At 36.3% G+C, this 19761-nt stretch overlaps 1 protein-coding gene and 1 long non-coding RNA gene across 2 annotated transcripts in view; one reads left to right on the forward strand and one right to left on the reverse strand.

The window, feature by feature from the left end:
* Nucleotides 1-39: 39 nt before the first annotated feature.
* On the reverse strand, nt 40-3774 carry LOC120540565. Its single transcript, XR_005635819.1, has 4 exons — nt 3518-3774; nt 2810-2926; nt 2215-2324; nt 40-83 (listed from the first exon to the last, which is right to left on the reverse strand). It is a non-coding gene; the product is annotated as an uncharacterized LOC120540565 (long non-coding RNA).
* A 7238-nt stretch (nt 3775-11012) lies between these two features.
* Nucleotides 11013-19761, forward strand: part of isy1 (ISY1 splicing factor homolog) — a 45804-nt gene continuing 37055 nt past the window's right edge. The window contains exons 1-4 of the mRNA XM_039771564.1: nt 11013-11119; nt 12421-12443; nt 16791-16842; nt 18311-18376. Coding sequence (XP_039627498.1) covers nt 11117-11119; nt 12421-12443; nt 16791-16842; nt 18311-18376 — 144 coding nt within the window. The 5' untranslated portion in view covers nt 11013-11116. The remainder of the gene's footprint in view (nt 11120-12420; nt 12444-16790; nt 16843-18310; nt 18377-19761) is intronic.

Raw genomic sequence — 19761 nt, forward strand, 5'->3', positions numbered from 1 at the left:
GTGAATCCACGCCCCTTCCGGCGTGCTTTTCATGGTTGTCTTGCCTTAGTGAATTATATATATAGATTATTTTAGGTACATTCCTACAATAAATAAAGAAAAGAGTGTGGTTAAAAAACAAACAACTTTCAATGTTTTCCTTCATTTTACAAGATAACTTCTTGAAAGGATAATATGTGAATTAGCAACTCATACTTTTCTTATTAACTTGTAAAAGTTAGCTTTTTTCAAGTTTTATTCTCTAAGTCACGTTCACACACACACACGCCCCCCCCCAACCCTAACTACCTAACCAGCAGCGTCAGCATAAATTTACACCCATGCTGATGCTGTTCGTTTTCAAATAATATTGAATTAGTGCAACAATGTTTTCTGATTGGTACTTTTCAGGTCATAAAATTATTTCTTCAAAATGTCACATATATTTGTGGCATACACAGGTCCACTGATAAAAGAAAAGTGGCCTTGCAGAGGAACTTCATTGTCGCTTCTTACAAGAAAAGTCAATGGAAAAAGAAAAAGAGGATATGGTCATCCATCTTTTTTTTCGGTATTTGGTACACTGAATATATTCTCCTCTGGGATTAATAGAGTGTTTTCTATATAAGAATGAAACATCAAATGTTACTACCATGTGAAATGGTAGTTCTCAAGTAATTTTCCTCCTTTATATGTAACATTACCAGCAGATAATCTGCCACTTCACAGACACAGTGATGTGGGTTTGATTCCTGTGCCAGGTTTTTATGTGTATAAACTTTGTATGTTCCCCCTGTGCTGATGTGTGTTGTATTTTGGTTTTCCTATCACATTCCCCGAAGATATGCATGTTAAGTAAATCAGCTATTCTATATTGATGCCTTGTGAGTGTTGGTGTGTGTCAGTTTGAGCCCTCTCATAGACTGATCCCCTGTCCAGGGTTGTTTCCTGCCTCATGTTCAGTGCTGAAAGGAGAGACTCTGGCTTTTGTGACCCTGAATTGAAGCACATTTGACTATGTATATATAGTCTTTCAGAAATTATATTATCACAAGTGAAAAAACTGTCTTTAATGGGTAACACTTCATAATTAATTCCTATTCTTGTGCATACAGGATACTCTGGATTAATGTTAAATGAAGTTTAATGCTATAACTTGCTAGCCATTTCAGAAAAAATTTTATGTCACAGGCTTATCAACAATCTTCTTCTCCTCTTCCCACTTTCATGTGAGGTTGATGTACTTGCTGATCCACTCTCATCCATCTCAGTTCAGAAACTTCTTCCTAGTTTGATTCTTTTTATTCAAAACCAAGCCACCAAGATTCAAACCAGCCCAGCTGGTACTGGTCCCAAGCCGAGATAAATAGAGAGGATCAGTGTCAAAATGTGTATCTGGTTGTAAAACTTTAGCCTGAACCTTTAATGTTAGAATCTGCAATACGGGTCTGTAATTTGTTTTAGTGACAAATGCAGTGAAAAGCACAGCAGCAACTAGAAATACACGTGAAGAAATTAGAAAATTCTGTCTAATGACATAGTTGGGTGAAATCTTGGAGATGTGCCACTTTTAAGCACTAATCCACTATAATGTTTAAAGTATTGTATGTCAGGAAATGTGACACACTTCAATTTCTTTTTATTGTAGTTATTGCTAGTTACTGAAACCTGTCCATGTTGCATGAATGTTTATTTTTCCAAGATTACTTTTACAAATATTTGACTATAACATGAATGGAATCTACAAATTAGGCTGTTTTTATGTAAAATTATTCAAACCTCAAATTAATTGTAATAAATCACTCTAAAAAGAAAAACTAGTGTGTGACAAAAGAAGCAGATCATAACTGCTTTATCAGAAACATAACATTCTTTGGGGCAGTGTTTATGGGTACAAAATCAAACTCCTATATTATTTATTTACAGTGTAAAATTCATAATCAGACATCAGCTTACAGAAAACTATTTCACAAAAATGTATTTTTACATTATAAACACATAAAATTAAGAAATACTTTGAACAAAACAATCAATGTAATATTTTACAAAAGAAAAACATTTAACACCACCACCACACTATCTGCAAGTAAAATGATGTGTCCTGAAGTATTAGAAAAAAGAACTCAAACAGTATTTACATTTTTACAATGAGAAAGAGAGAGAGAAAAGACACACAGGAATACATGTGAGTGAGAAGGCCGTAGTCACTGTGCCACCGGAAAGCAGGTAACTCACCTTTACTCTAACTCCTTTTCGGAATATTCATTGTCATCGCTGCTGAAGACTTGGACATGAAGACACAGTTTCTTTTTATCATGCAGTTCAGACAGGAACTTGTTCATGCCCTGTTGATGTTCAAAATAAAATATAAAGAGCATCTCGAGTCTTCACCATTCTTCTACATTGCAAAGACTTCCTCTCTCTCAATCCACATTCACAAAAAACAGCTCCTGCACGGTGCCTTTCAGTTCATCAGCAGTGTCTATAAACCACTGACAGGCTGCTGCAAGGCTTTGGATAACTGGATGATCCCGCAAGAAGAATAATAAAACATTTAATAAATCTGTATTAATGCAACTTTTTACCCACTACATGGTGCAGATCTCCTTATGTCTATGAGACAAGATGAGCATTTTTTTTTTTAACTTTTTATTAATAATTAATTAAGTCTTAAGTTCTATCCTCAAAAAACAAAATACAAAGCTTACTCACTGAAATTATGAACATCTCGTATATTTTTTCTAATTCATAAAATTTTTAGTAATACAAATTTCCTGAATGACCTATCAAAACTGTTGCATCATAATTGATACAGTGGTATTAAACTTACCTGAAACTCATCATTTTAAAATATAACGTTAATGTTCTTGTGTTTTGTATGCAAGTAGCAATGATAGCGAGATTCTTGCCTGCAATCAATCCAAACTGCACAAACATATTTGAAAAGCTGAAAAAAGAAAATAGGTCAGTCTCACTATACACAGAAGTTGACATATTTTCCAAATTAAGGTAAGGTAACCTCAACTTGTTTGTGTTTAATACTGTTTTTTTTTTTAATGTGCCCCTCAAAATGTGGTTGTGCCAGTGAAAAGTTACTTGTCAATGGACAGTGGGAAAGACTGCATCATTTTTTGCACTTGGTTACATTTGGTGTTTGTCCAATTTTGATGACAGAATTGTACATTTTAAAATAAAATGTACAAGTCTGATTGAACATCATCTTGGCTTTTGGTAATAACTGTACTACTAATAGTGCTACTGCTCCTAACTGATGCTCAGTTTGGAATGCACCGGTTTACAAAAATAGAGTTCATACGCGTATAAGATTTAGATGTCAAGGCTTAAAGGCAGAAATTAACTATATTGAAAAAGGACATTTATTTAAGACGTATTATAAAAAACGAGAACCATAGTATTGCATGTTACTAGAATGCAGACAATTAAGTTAGGTTAATAACATTCAGTTGCCTTGTATTTCTTGTATTGAATGTTGTCCGCTAAAATTGTAACTATTGCACAGACTGAAAAGACACTTAACTGTATATTTTTTCCTGTTATCCCGTATGCTTCTCCACACACGAAGTTTGTTTTCTTGTATTTTTCGAATCCCAAACGTAAAAACGCACATAAATTCCGAGGATTTACGAGGAGCTAGTATCTCCTAAACGTTTGCCAAAAGCTGAATTCTCATTGGCTGTCCACCCCTCCACGCTATCTAACAAGTGACATAAAGCCGTAATCCGATTAGCTCTCGAACGGAGCTCCAAGATGTCGCTACCCGATCTGCGGTGCCTGCCCGATTTTCGCGCGCATGCGCAAAAAGACAACCCGAGCCTCGCACGCATGCGCAGAGCTTTACTATTACGACCCTGCCCCATAGACATAGAATAGGACGGACGCGCTGCGAGACTGTTGGATCGATTGGGCAACACAGTGAATGCGGCGTCTATCTTGCCCTATAGACATATATAGATAGACGCCGCATTGAAGTATTGGTTAATCCCCGAGTCACCTCACGTATAGATTACTGTAATGCTATTCTATCTGGCTTCCCACAAAAACGTATCCATAGTTTACAACTTCGTCCAAATTCTGCTGCCAGGATAATAACCTGACCTACATCCGCTGAACATATCACACCTATTCTCTCTCAACTTCACTGGCTCCCTGTTAACTACAGAATACAATACAAAATACTGCTCTGAACATGTAAAGCTCTCCACAACCTCACTGATCTCCTACAGACTTGCACTCCTCTCGCTCACTCAGATCCTCATCTGCAGCTCTACTTTCTGTACCACACATCAAACTCAGTGCTATGGAAGCTCCAGCGTCTCTCATAGTGCTCCTCAACTCGGGAATTCTCTTCCCTCTCATATTTGTCTGCTCGATTCAATAACACATTTTAAAACTCCCCTCAAAACTTATCTTTTTAAACTGGCATTCCAATTGCGAATTTTGCTCTGTTGCTGCCAGTTATCTTTGTTTGTTTGCTAATTATTGCTTTTTGATGTATCATTCTCTTGTTTTAATTTTACTAATGCTGTTTAATTTTATTGTAAGGTGACCTTGAGTGCTAAGATTATAAACCGGGATTTTCTAATGGCCAAATATAACCAAAACAATTGTTCAACCTTACCTATGAAATGTAATCCCCCGGGATCTGATTTAGAGCGTACAGCGGTTTGTACAATCCCAAACAGCACATATGCATGAGGCGTCTTTACCCATTACTTCACTCCACAGCAGTGCCACTCGCTAATGGCGGCGACGTTGACGTACTGAAACAATTTGTAATGCTATTATCTGCATCCTACTTTCTTGTAATACCTTAGTTGTTGCTACTCTTGTATGTAATTTAGCCTTCATCATTATATTTTGTTAACTTTATTATGGAAAAACTATTGCATTGATGTAATCTGATATCAACATAATCAAAAAATACCGATGGCGTTGGAGGGCACACTTTACACCCATCAAGTGTCAGTCGTCCACTCCTAATTCTATTCCTAATTTGACATAAAGACGCAATGTGATTAGCAGTTCTAAAGTGTCGCAATAATGATGTCACACTAGAAAGCTCGAGGAATTCTTTGAAATTGTTGTGAAATACACTGGCGCCAACATAAAAATTAGAGTTTAGACAGGAACCAAGTTTAGGAGGAAGTAAACATCTTAGTCACATATTATTTATCCTTTCACATCAGGTGTGAATATACATATAGTCACATGAAAAAGTTTGGGAAACCCTCTAAATTCTTTGGATTTTTGTTTATCATTGGCTGAACTTTCAAAGTAGCAACTTCCTTTTAATATATGACATGCCTTATGGAAACAGTAGTATTTCAGCAGTGACATTAAGTTTATTGGATTAACAAAAAAATATGCAATATGCATCATAAAATTAGACCGGTGCATAAATTTGGGCACCCCAACAGAGATATTACATCAAAACTTAGTTGAGCCTCCTATAGCCTTTGATGAGTGTCTGGATTCTGGATGGAGGTATTTTTGACCATTCTTCCATACAAAATCTCTCCAGTTCAGGTAAATTTGATGGCTGCCGAGCATGGACAGCCTGCTTCAAATCATCCCATAGATTTTCGATGATATTCAAGTCAGGGGACTGTGACGGCCATTTCAGAACATTGTACTTCTCCCTCAGCATGAATGCCTTTGTAGATTTCGAACTGTGTTTTGGGTCATTGTCTTGTTGGAATATCCAACCCCTGCGTAACTTTAACTTTGTGACTGATGCTTGAACATTATCCTGAAGGATCTGTTGATATTGGGTTGAATTCATCAGACCCTTGACTTTAAGGGCCCCAGTCCCTGAACTAGCCACACAGCCCCACAGCATGATGGAACCTCCACCAAATTTGACAGTAGGTAGCAGGTATTTTTCTTGGAATGCGGTGTTCTTCTTCCGCTTTGCAAATGGCTTTTTGTTATGACCAAATAACTCCATTTTTGTCTCATCAGTCCAAAGCACTTTGTTCCAAAATGAATCTAGCTTGTCTAAATGAGCATTTGCATATGACAAGTGACTCGGTTTGTGGCGTGAGTGCAGAAAGGGCTTCTTTCTCATCACCCTGCCATACAGATGTTCTTTGTGAAAATTGCGCTGAATTATAGAACGCTGTACATATACGCCAGCTGCAGCAAGATGTTCTTGCAGATCTTTGGAGGTGACCTGTGGGTTGTCTGTAACCATTCTCACAATATTGCGCATATGCCGCTCCTGTATTTTTCTTGGCCTGCCAGACCTGGGTTTAACAGCAACTGTGCCTGTGGCCTTTCATTTCCTGATTAAATTCCTTACAGTTGAAACTGACAGTTTAAACCTCTGAGAGAGCTTTTTTGTAGCCTTCCCTTAAACCATGATGCTGAACAATCTTTGGTTTCAGATGTTTTAAGAGTTGCTTTGAGGATCCCATGCTGCCACTCTTCAGAGGAGAGTCAAAGGGAAGCACAACTTCCAATTGACCACCTTAAATACCTTTTCTCATGATTGGACACACCTGTCTATGAAGTTCAAGGCTTAACAAGCTAATCCAACCAATTTGGTGTTGCAAGTAATCAGTATTGAGCAGTTACATGCATTCAAATCAGCAAAATTACAAGGGGACCCAAATTTATGCACAGCCAGTTTTTCACATTTCATTTAATTTCATACAACTAAATACTGCTTCACTAAAAATCTTTGTTTGGAAAACACCCCAGTACTCAGATGCTCCTAGGAAATGAAAGACATACCACTGTTATCTTTTTTTTGTTGAAAATAGAGTAAATTATTATGCGGACTGAGAGGAGTTGCCAAACTTTTTCATATGACTGTACATTCTATAGTTAAACATATAGTAAAACTATTAACATGGTACATTTTCTTGAGCAGCTTTCACAAGTTTCCTAAACAAATACAGAGCCACATTTTAGCAACTTTGAATGTCTCCTATTCCTCTTTCTGCCTGTTTTTACTTTCATGTAAATGGAAGTTCGGTAATGGGAGCAAAAATCTGTTATCGAGTTAAGTTCAGATTCTGATACTATAATTTTCAAAAATTTAAGAAAAGTTGGTTTTAGAACAGTGTATATATGTGTAAGTATGTACAATGATAACTTTAGAAAAAAAAAAATCTTTCTCAGACAAGTTGCATAGTGTTTGTCTTGTTACATCCTCCATAGCAGATTGTTTTTGGTCCAGTTTAGGTCTAGAACCTATTTTCATATCCTTCAAAAACAGTTTTGTCCAACAATAACTTCCATTTAAATTGTTTTAATTTTTTTAAATTTATGAATTTTAATTAAAAGCAAATAATAAAAGCAAATAACAATCCATACAATCAAATCAAATGTATCAAAACCAAAATTCAACCCCCACTCAAAAGAAAGAGAGGAGAGCCAGCCAACAAAGCAAATCTTTGAAGCAGCAAGGAAGAAAGAGTATCTTTTTTCCCAATAGAGAAGCTTATTCTAAAATGTTACTGATTAGATATTTTTAAAAAATGTTTTAAACAGATTGTCTAGGTGAAAATGTGATTTTTTTTCCAATTTTTCCAATTTCAAATAATATAGGATATCAGTTACCTACTGACTTAAAAGTGGTGGGTTGGGATTCTAGCCTATGTGCTAGTAGTGAGGTAAAGTCAATTGTAATTTGTTTGCTCTTCTCCACCAAACACAGCTGTTAATGAGTTAGGAGTGATTGTCACACCAAGGCTGTCCGATTTTTGTCCAAAACAATGTTAATTTGGTACATGCTTAAAATGTGAGACTGGAGCAAGATTGCAACATTCACAAGTTGAATCTTGTCCTGGAAACATTTTGGATAGTTTTGATTGAGATAAATGTGCTCAATAAAAGATTTTAAGTTGAATGACTGAGTGCTTTGCATGTTTGCACCTTTTCTGAAATGTTAAGTGAAAGAACCTTTCTGCATTGTGCCCTGTGATCCCAGGAAATTATTTAATTTCACCCAGATTTGTGCAGTCTGATCTGTTTAGTGCTAGGACCAGACCTATTTTTTCATGAATATACTGTAGTTACATAATTAATTTAAACATACATGTACTTACACATGGAGGCGCATAGATTTTCTTAATTCTTCACAACTCCATTTAACTCAGTTGAAATTATACTTTATTTTAGTCACTCGAAGTAACTTTGGGTGAAAATAGTTTCTCAGTCACCAGTATTGATTTTCATCTTGACCTCTCCCTTTGAAAAGCTCTTATTTTTCTTCTTATGTCATGTGCAAAGGTTTGGGCAGCCACTGGTCAAATTTCAGATTTTGTTGAATTTTCTAAATAATAATAACTTAATACAAACTCTGCAGAAAACAAATTTAAACATGACATATGTCTGAAGATTGTAATAGCCAAAAACTATGTATTTGCTAAATTTAACATATTGCAAAAACATTAAACATAAAATGTGACATGTGGTGTTTGGGTAGCATGCCAGTTAATTAATTACCATTATTTTTTTGTTAGGTCTCAGAACCTAAGTGACCTGTTGGGCTTTAAAGAGTAAAAGTCATGTCTGGCTGTCTTTCAATAAGGAAAAATATCCTTTCATGTGAGAGCTCTGAAAAAATTGGGAAGCAAAACAATTCACCTGCTTTCATAAAAATTTACATAACAGATTGGACCAGCAACATTTCCTCCCTCTTACTGCGTAAGTGGAAGACCTCAAGTCCCAAGAATCAGCACTACAGAGAGAATTATGACTTCAGTAGTTAGCTCACGCCCCTAACCTGCCCCTTCAGAGTACTAACTACAGAATTCAAGGGATGACATACTGCAGTTATTTCTATGAAAACTGCTAGGAGTAGAACTCGAGATGGTCTTCTGCCGTTGTAGCCCATCTGGCTCAAGGTTCAATGTGTTGTTCTTTCTGCTCATCACAGTTTTTACAGAGTGAATATCTAATTTACTGTAGCCTTTCTGTCAGCTTGAACCAGTCTGGCTGGTTCATATTCTTTATTATGTATAGACTAGCGACTGGGAGCCCGATCGAATCGGGCTACAAATTCTACCTTTGTGAAATCCATACTTTCTCTGAAAAGAATTATTTGTTTTTTTAAGTCCTTGAAATGATTTTGTTATCATGGCACTGATTTGTGCTTAAAATAGACCTTTTCGGCCAATGTAATGAAGAGCTTCCTGTTTAAACGGGGCTGCGAGACGTGAACTCAGCTCTTCGGCGCACCTCATTTGATTTTTTCCGGCAAACAAATTTTCAAAACAAACCGTATTTTATGACTCTAATCAGAGTCGGAGTAATAATTATGTTGGCGTGGTCATTTTAGATCTGAGATCGGCTAAAATTTAAACAATGACCGTTGTTAATACCCAGCCGTCATTACTCAGTTTGCCAATGGATGTCAGGACGGATGCCAAAACCGAACTGCCCAAAGATAGATTTCGATGTACCAAGCAAATGGCGATACGTTCTAAATTACTTACGGTAACCGTCCTTGTGAAATTAAAACTAGTTATACTGTAAACTTAGACCTCAGAGTTTTCAGAACTTTAAATGTATTAAAGCATGTGGGGGCACGGTGGCGTGGTGGTTGCATTGCTGCCTCGCTAAATGGGGTTCAGGGTGTTCCCTGCCTTGAGTTTGCATGTTTTTCTGGTAGGTTTACTCGGCGTGCTTCAGTTTCCTTTCAAAGTCATGTAGGATGTGGAGTTTTGTTATGTATTATTGACCCTGCTACTGTATGTGTTGCTCGTATTCACCCTGCGACGGGCTGGCGCCCAATTCAGGATTTACTCCTGCCTCGCACATGATGCTTGCTGGGATGGGCGCAACCCTGAACGGACGGCATAATTAAACATGTATAACGAAGTTTTTATTTTAAAAGTTCTTAAAACTCTGAGGTCCAAGTTTATTACTAGTTTTAATTTCACAAAGACGTTCAGCGTGTGGTGATTGGTTATGTGGAGAATGAAAAAATGAAGGATAGGAACTGGAAGTTTAGTACGTCAGAACAGCAGGCATGCAATAAAGAAAGCCTGCTCAGAAGAACATCCATTGAATTCTGCCCTCCGTGTCTCCGATCACCACATCACGAACCCAACATTTACATTATATTTAAGTTAAACCTGTGAGATATCCATTCCTATGTTCAGTTTTTTGGAGCCTCGTCACACCTGCCATAAAGTTTTCTACACTGAACGTAGACCTGGGGACACCTTAATGCAAGGGAGCAACACTAAAGCCACGCCACCGTGCCCCCCGCCACTCATGTTTAATACACGCTTTAATGTATTTTATCGTGAAAAAGATATAGTATTTATCTTAGTATTCTGAATGTTCATAGAGCAGGAATATCATGAAGTCGATGTGCGGCGATCGCTGCCGGCGCCTCTCAGTGCCAGAGGAAGTCTGTTTAAGATGCGTGTAGAAATTAACAACAGGGTCGGGGAACACTTAATATAAAGCATGTAATGTGCTACATTAAATTATTACGGGAATTGAGAAAATCTAGTAAATTAAACATTTATTTTAATATGAAGTTTAGTTTGCGACATTCTACAGACAAAATAAACTACTAGAATAAAGTAGAAATGTCGACTTTAATCTCGACATTTTGATTTTTTTTTCACCGTGGCCCTAATACGCTTCTGTAGTACGACAGACAAAAATAAGGCAAACATGTATTACATGATTAAAAAATACAATCCGCCCTTTTTGGCAAGAGAGAGTGTCAAACTAAAGTAAAACTGGAGTGTGATCTCGAATTAGGCATTGTTTGGGTGAAAATCCGTGCCGCTGTGTCATTCCACAATTACTGTAAAGTTAAATGCCCCTACTACAATTAAACCATTAAAGAATAAAATATATTTTTAAAAATATGCTTCCCTAGACCTGCATTATCACGACAAGATATTTTGTTTCGGAATAAGCTAGAATGCAACGTCAGACAGACTAAAAGAAAAGTACACTGACGACTACAAAACGAACCTACTAACTTTTTTTATTTTACGCCACTCAGACGCGTCCGGAAATACGTCATAAATGAAAACCGCGCAAGAGCCCTGCGACTGGAATCATTGTACTTGTATGCCGCTTGTTTGGTGGAGCGTTAACGTTGAAGTTTTTAGCATTTGCTGATCTCGAGTTTAAAGCCATGGTATGTTATTTAAGTGTTACGAATGTTTTTCTGTAAAATGCATGACTTGCACAATTATTGATAGCTGAAAATGTGTTGCTTTACGTTCTCAGTTTACTATGGGACACATTTGTCTCCCCAAATTGTTTTGCAGTGTAAGACTTTAACGTGTACCACCCTAAAATAAAACGTATTTATTTATCTATTCATCAAAAAAAGTTATCTAAGCGGAACCAGATGTGAGCAGCATCACAAGGTGCTCACTGATTTTCTGAGCTTTGCTTTTTGGGTGAAGGGTCAGGGAATAGTAGCTCTAGGAATCATCATTTATTATCTTATCCGAGGTTCACGTCAGCTTATTTGTTTATTTATTTATTTTTAAAATGTCTTTCATACTATTCGAACACCTTCAGTCACTCGCTCAAATTGCCAATTATCGATTAGGTTGTGAAACCGCATGGAGCTTGTGTTAGATGGCGGCAGAAATACTCCGATCATAGGGAAAGTGAAGAAGCCTGCTGAGTCAGGGTTTACAATTGTTGCTGTTTCTTAGTCGCTCACCTCCTGTGTAATTCTTATTCGTAAACACCAATACTTTTTGTATGCATTTCAATTATTGTTATGCCATGTCCCGAAAAAAAAATGGTGCGAGTGACGGTATACACGTGTATAGGGTGGTTTAAGACCATAAAAAAATCTTCCCCCTTAAGTCAATACATCTTGCTGGATGCTGTGCACAACCGTATTTAGAGAGTCGGTATTGTAATAAGTTTCGTTTTGTTTGTTAGATAGTATATTGAATGGTCTGAACAGAAGCATCATCCAGTAAAGGCAGGTTTGGAAGTCCCGTCTGCTTTTGGTAACATTTCTAGCCATTTTCGTCTTCCTACCTTTTATTTGCACAGCGGGCGTGTGTCATCCAGATAAGAATATTATAAAGTAATATCTCGTGTAAAAGTCTATGGTTTTTGTATTTCGTACTTTGATGATTTTGTGATACCATTCGAATATTTAAATAATTATTTTGTTACCATTAAAATAAATGTTAGCTTGTTGAGTACTACTATTGTCGTTTCTGTATATAGAACACCTGCTTCTTACATACTGTATGTTGTCTTCTGACTGAGCTTGTGTGTATATGTGCTTCCATGGTAGTCAAGTATTGGCTAGACTAGAGAAAAATCTGTCTTGCCACATCTAGATCATAGTCAGTAACTTTGTATATGTTTTTTATTCAAATTCAGGGATTAAAATGTATTGCAGTGTGTCACAATTTATGGAAAACTCTATTTATAAAGTGTATTTTTGTTTCTCTTAAACAGGCCCGCAATGCTGAAAAAGCAATGTAAGTATGCTATGTACACCTAAGCATCCAAGTCAAGTTTAGAATTATTCTCTTTTTTTTTTTTTTTCTTTCACAAAAAATGTCACACATACAGAATTTGATTGTAGCTGCTTTCCTGATGCTGGGGAAATGGGTCCGTAGCAATAAACTGGGCCTGGCCACGAAAAGTCGCATTCATATGTGTGTGTGTGTTTGTATATTTAGTAGCTTTGTTTCTTCTACTTAGTCAATAAGGGCAATGCATGAAATACATTTAAAGAATGTTCCTTTTTCACTGCACATATCAGCATCTACCTAAAACAGTAGCATAGAAAAGCTAGTTTTATATGACCCACTGTCATCAGACACCATTGAGACCACAGTAAGTTGAAAAGTTGAGTACAGTGGTGTACTATATATGCTTTTGTTGCTGGGAAATGTGCTGCAAAAGTGTTAGTAATTTTAAAACCACCGCCTTTATAATGAAGGAAATAAAAAGGTACAGTGTTCACATATGATGTGTAACTTGCTATCTATTTTTGTTTTCAACATCGAACTGCCATTATTTAATTATTTTAATCATTCAGACTTGAGCTGCTAGCCATAACAAACTGTCAGCCTTTTAATGTGACTACTCATTTAATGTTCTCTTTTGAGAAGCATCAAGAGAGATAAAGTTCTGAGCATTGTAAAAGTATTTGTCGTTCCATCACTAATATCCAAAAATCATTTAGTAATTAATTACAGTACCAAAACAGAGCTTTAAGAATAAAATTTTTTTGTCTCTTTGCATTACGTGTTGCAGTCACAGTAGTTGATTGCTTAAACCTTAGTAAATGTCTTCATTATCGTGAAGTGCCACTATTTAAAAAAAAAAAAAATGTGAATTTGTTGTTTTTTGGAGGTAATAAATGGTTAAATATGTTAATTGCTAAAATTAAACTGCTCTAATTTATGAAAACTACTATGTTGACTTTTGTCACGGATCATTCATATGTTTGTGGTGTAGTTACATAGACGTTTGGTGGATACAAAGTTCCAAAATGAATATATGTGTCTATACATATTATAAACAACATATGTGTGTATTGTATTAAAAAAAAAAAAAAAAAAAAAACAAAATGGGGCATTACAACAAACAACAACAACAACCTCCTTTACAATGAATACAGAGAAAACAAAAGAAAGATAGAAATGCAAAGGGGAACAATGAGAGAGAGAGACAGACACACAATTAAAAATCTCTTATTTTTTTATGATAGAGCAGTTAATTGCATGAAAGACACAGTCATGTGCTCAACACGCTAATTTTAAAATACTATCAATGAACTCTTGCCATGATTTAGTTTTGGATGTATCTTGTATAAAATATTTTTTTTTTTTCATTTTCCAAATGTGATCCAATATAGAACATTGCTTACTCACTGAGTTATAGAGTGGGGCAAAGGCTATTCCAGTTTTTTTTTATCCCTATACACTTTAATGCCCTCCAAGAGTACATTAGATGCCTCAGTTAATGAATTAGCCAAAGCTGTCTGAGAAGTATGTAATGATTTTTGTTCATATTGTAAGGATATGTGATCCAAAACATAAGGCTTAGTGAAGCTGAAAGCTAGATGGCAGCGTTCTCAGGTTGGTTCTTGCCCTGGGTACATTTTTGACAAATTTAAATTAAAAAAATGTGATCAATGACCAACCTTTAGTTGAATTATAGAATATTTGGGTGTATTCTAGGTTCTGTATGACTGAGTTCCATTATTTATCTGATGTGTCAACTGAAAAGTCCCTTTCCCACAATTTCCTTGGATCTTTGAAGGGTAGATTCTTTTGAAGTATTTTTGTATATTGTTGAAATGCTTTCTTGAGTCTTCAGTATGGCTTTGGATTGATGACAGTACAACATATGGAGGATGTGTAGGTTTCTTTCAATAAAATTTGTAATTTATATATAGGAAAACAAGTCTGTAGCTGGAAGTTTAAATTGAGTGTAATTGCTCATTGGATGCAAATAGGTTGTCCATTTAAATGTCTCCCAATTGCCTTATTCTTTAGCATGCGTTTCTTAATCTTGTCCTTAATAATTCCTTCCATAAATTTATCTGTGATGCATGTTAAGCTTAATAGCCTATAGTTACTTGAATCTACCCAATCACCCTTTTTATATAATGGAATAATACTTGCCATTTTCCACTTGTTCAGAATTTCCCTAATGTGCAGTGACTTCCTAAAAATATGCATCAGGGTTTATATATGTATTCACTAACTTCCTTAAGCACTTGAGGATAAATATTATCTGTTCATTATTCAGAAATGAAATTGATCTGCATTATGCACATTGTAGCAGGTCTTTATTTTTCTTTGGAAAAAAACGTTTTATCAATATTTGGGTAGAGTTTTATTTATTTTTTTTTAGCCTCTAAAGGTTGTTAATGAAACTGGATTGAACTTGTTTGAACATATTTTATAAAATTCAACTGTGTAGCTGTCTGGGCCTGTAGCTTTTCCATGTTGGAGTGGATTTATGGCATATTGTATTTCAAAAAGTGTCAATGATTTTGTCAGGTTCTTCTGTGCTTAGAATATGAACTGTGATATTTGAATATTATCAAAAAACGCATTAGTTTGTGTTTTATCTTCTTTACACTGAGAAGAATGTAAGAACTTAACTTACATATTTAAGGAGTATAATTTATCTCTTTATGAGACCTGATTTCCCACCCTAAACCCCCCATAGTGCCTCGCACTCTCCACCTTGCATTTTTTAACTTGCACTGCATTTTTACCACTCTTTAATTAATATTGTTTTTATCGGTATGCTGCAGCTGGAGTATGTGAATTTCCCCTTGGGGATTAATAAAGTATCTATCTATCTATTAGGAACCAGTGTAAATCCATTTTGCATGAATTCTCTGTTTTCCACATTAGTGCCCCCTATCTGTCACAGTATCTATCGCTCCCTTGAATCCCTGCCCCAATACTCCAGACACCAGATAAAAGTCCAATAGTTGACTTTATTACTACACAACAGAGCACAAAGCACCCTCTCCTCCACAATACTCATTAAACAAATCACAATACTCTACAATTACAATCCTGCACTCCCAGACATTTTGCCTTCCTACCACCCAGACAGGAGCTACCACAGTCCTTTTATAGTCCGTGACCTGGAAGTGCCTCTGAACCCTCAGTCCATGTGACTTCCGGGTCAGATCAAAACTCTTCTTTTTTTTCTGTAGCCCGGAAGCACGTAATTCCCCTTGTCCATGTGACTCGGACGCACTTCCAGGGCGTAGGGCAAATAATATTCTGTGGTATCCAGCAGGGCTGTGGATGAAAATTCCATTGTCCATGATTCCCTGCTGGTCTTTGGGGCACCTCCATGCTGCAGGGAGGGCTCCGTCTGGCGGCCTAGGGGTATTGGCCGGGATGACAAGCCGGCCAAAGACCACAATACATACATTCAGTCTTTACCAAAATTATGTTAGAGTTGTATAAGTTTCCTACTGCAATGATATAGCACATTTTAGGATCAGATACTACATCTGTTGCTAAAAGTGGTGTTGTTTTATGCAATTAAAATGTGTCACGCATCTGGGTTCTCTTAGTATAGTTGGAAAGAGGTTTGACTGATCGGGTCTTTTTTTCAGTTGAAACTCGTCTTTACTTGTTAGATATGTATCCTGAAAAAGCACTCTCTTGGCCTTTAAACCTGTGAGATATTAGAGTACCTTTTCCTCTGTATGTTGTGATTGAGACCTTTGACGTTCCAGCTTACAAAGTTCAATATTGATCAGAGTTATACAGCTTCTGAGAGTTAGGAAACATTTTGCCATCTTAAGTAAAACTACTAGTCAACTATTTCATATTTCAGCTTTAACGCTATTTTCAAGCATTTACAGTATTGTTGGGTGTTGCAATAAGGAAGGTAGCACATAAATTGACTCAACTTTGGAGGTAAGAGAAATACAGGTATAATTTGCTCTCTTTCACCCCCTTCCCTGCAAAAATGAATTAAAACTTATTTAACTGAAAGTACCTTCTCAGGCTTGATCTTGTGAACTTTTTGGTGACTGAGAATAGAGAAAGCTTGTAGAACAGCATGTCACATTTTAGCTTTTTAGGTGGAGTTTATTGGTTCTTTGTTTGGTGCCTCCTTTTAATTTGTAATAAGGAAGTAGAATGTCAAAGGCCAAATGGACCCTGATTAGGAAAGAAATGCAGGGCTTATGTTTTTCTGAAAACCAGCAGATCCTCATTCTCCAGTATACATGCATTTGGCATTACTGCTGTACACTGAGCAGAGATTATTCTTTAAATGTATTCATGTATCTTTTAATTTATTTAATTAATTCTAATTATCCATTATAGGACAGCCCTGGCGCGGTTTCGCCAAGCACAACTTGAAGAAGGTAAAGTCAAGGTAAGTAGAAAATTCTCTAAGGAAATGTCAGTTCTTAGTTTAGACATTTGTTTCTAACTTTATTTGTCCCCCTTTACATTTAAATATAAACGCAGTAGTGTTACTCCTTTAAATGAGTGTGAGTTTCAATGTAATGCTTCCCTGAAGAAAAGGGATGCCACTGCTCAACGATTGAGGCTGGTAGCAGCAAGTAACAATGTGTTATCAAAATACTTCTCAAGCTTACTATACTGTATATTGATATTGTTACATTTTAATGTTTTTATACACTAATACACCAAAGCTATCAGGTTGTCTTTACATTAACAGCTTAACCTTGGTTGCTGTCAGTGATTATTTTATTATGTACTTTAATTTTTACATACACATGTGACATTTATTTTCTTAATACTGCAGCTCCCTATTTTAATATTCTCATGTTTTAACATTTTCTCACATTTTACATTTCAGAAGGAATATTAATTTTGGGGTAAAAAAAGGAATGTTTGTATTATAAAAAATATTTGTCATAAAATACATATCTCAGTAATTTACTGTATTAAAAGCAGTGACAAGTTTTTGTCTGCCTTGCATTTTTTTTGTATCCAATAAAAGAGAAACATTGTTAAACACTAAATTTTTATTTTTTTCAATTAATCCACTATTTAACAATTTCATATTAATTTTTAAGTGGTCCTCTGCACAATTTTGTTTGTACTCTGTGTAAACAGAATGCACTATATACAGTTGGAAATACAAGGTGCATTTTTCATTGTACTTTTGATTTAAGTTAATAATCACAATTATACTTTCAAAAGCAATAATCGTCAGTTATTAATTTAATAATAATTGGGCACCCCTATTAAAAGAATAATGGATTGCTTGCACCGCATAAATGTGCTGTCCGTAAACATCAATGCTGTATGTAGTAAGTTAAAGTAAACGACAATTCAGTAGATACTATTTTTGATCTACAGTAAATCCTTAAAAACTTTGTAACAGCACAAAATTACTGATCAAAGCAATACATTCAAATCTGGTTGAAGCTACCATTTTTAAAAGAGATGTTTCAAGGTCAAATTCCCAAAATTCACCTTATTCCTACAAAATGTAATTTTCAGAATTATGCTGAAATGCATTTTTCAGCAAACAAGTAATGGGGTTAACATTTCTGCAGCAATGGAAATTTAATTAAGCTTTAATTATTGATACAAACAACTCATACAGGGTTCCCCAGGGCTTTTAGTATCCAAAACATTTTTTTTAATTTTATATCTTATCTATGAACTGTTTCAGGTTTTTCACTGGACATGAATTGGTTAAATTTCAATAAAAACTGGAGAAATTGGCTTGTTCTAAAATGTCTGACTGGTAGTGTGCATCAGAATACACATTTTTGTTATATTCATCTTAGCATCTTCTTGTGCCATTTATATTTATAATATGCAATATTGACTGTGTTTTTATCTATTTTTCTTAAAATTTATAGGAGAGGCGGCCATTTCTTGCTTCACAATGTAATGAGCTTCCAAAAGCAGAAAAATGGAGAAGACAGGTAATCTCTAAACGCAAGTACATTGAAGGCGTTGACAGTAACACAGCAAAGAAATGAAACCCATTCACAAAACCTTCTGTTTGTGGCTGTTATACCAGTGTTTCATATACTATAACCAGATAAGTTTGCAATAAACTTTAGGTGCCAACAGTGTGGAAATTGTATGTTCTCCCCATGTCCATGTGGGTTTACTCAGTGTGCTCCAGTTTCCTCTCGCAGTACAAAAATATGCAGGTTAGGTGAAGTCAGCGATTTGAAATTTGACTTTATGTGCATCTGTATGTGTGTGTGTGTTTATGTTTATATACAGTGCATCCGGAAAATATTCACAGCGCATCACTTTTTTCACATTTTATGTTACAGCCTTATTCCAAAATGGATTAAATTTATTTTTTTTCCTCCGAATTCTACACATAACACCCCATAATGACAACCTGAAAAAAGTTTACTTGAGGTTTTTGCAAATTTATTAAAAATAAAAAAACTGAGAATTCACATGTACATAAGTATTCACAGCCTTTGTGCAATACTTTGTCGATGCACCTTTGGCAGCAATTACAGCCTCAAGTCTTTTTGAATATGATGCCACCAGCTTGGCACACCTATCCTTGGCCAGTTTCGACCATTCCTCTTTGCAGCACCTCTCAAGCTCCATCAGGTTGGATGGGAAATGTTGGTGCACAGCCATTTTAAGATCTCTCCAGAGATGTTCAATTGGATTCAACTCTGGGCTCTGGCTGGGCCACTCAAGGACATTCATAGAGTTGTCCTGAAGCCACTCCTTTGGTATCTTGGCTGTGTGCTTCCAGGATGTCTCTGTACATTGCTGCAGTCATCTTTCCCTTTATCCTGACTAGTCTCAGAGTTCCTGCCGCTGAGAAACATCCCCACAGCATGATGCTGCCACCACCATGCTTCACTGTAGGGATGGTATTGGCCTGGTGATGAGCGGTGTCTGGTTTCCTCCAAATGTGACACCTGGCATTCACACAAAAGAGTTCGATCTTTGTCTCATCAGACCAGAGAATTTTGTTTCTCATGGTCTGAGAGTCCTTCAGGTGCCTTTTGGCAAACTCCAGGTTGACTGCCATGTGCCTTTTACTAAGGAGTGTCTTCTGCCTGGCCACTCTACCATACAGGCCCGATTAGTGGATTGCTGTAGAGGTGGTTGTCCTTCTGGAAGGTTATACTCTCTCTCCACAGAGGACCTCTGGAGCTCTGACAGAGTGACCATCGAGTTCTTGGTCACCTCCCTGACTAAGGCCCTTCTCCCCCGATCGCTCAGTTTAGATGACAGGCCAGCTCTAGGAAGAGTCCTGGTCTTTTCAAACTTCTTCCACTTACGGAAGATGGAGGCCATTGTGCTCACTGGGACCTTCAAAGCA

The sequence above is a fragment of the Polypterus senegalus genome, chromosome 12 (assembly GCF_016835505.1).
Source record: "Polypterus senegalus isolate Bchr_013 chromosome 12, ASM1683550v1, whole genome shotgun sequence".
In the NCBI taxonomy this organism is placed as follows: domain Eukaryota; kingdom Metazoa; phylum Chordata; class Cladistia; order Polypteriformes; family Polypteridae; genus Polypterus; species Polypterus senegalus.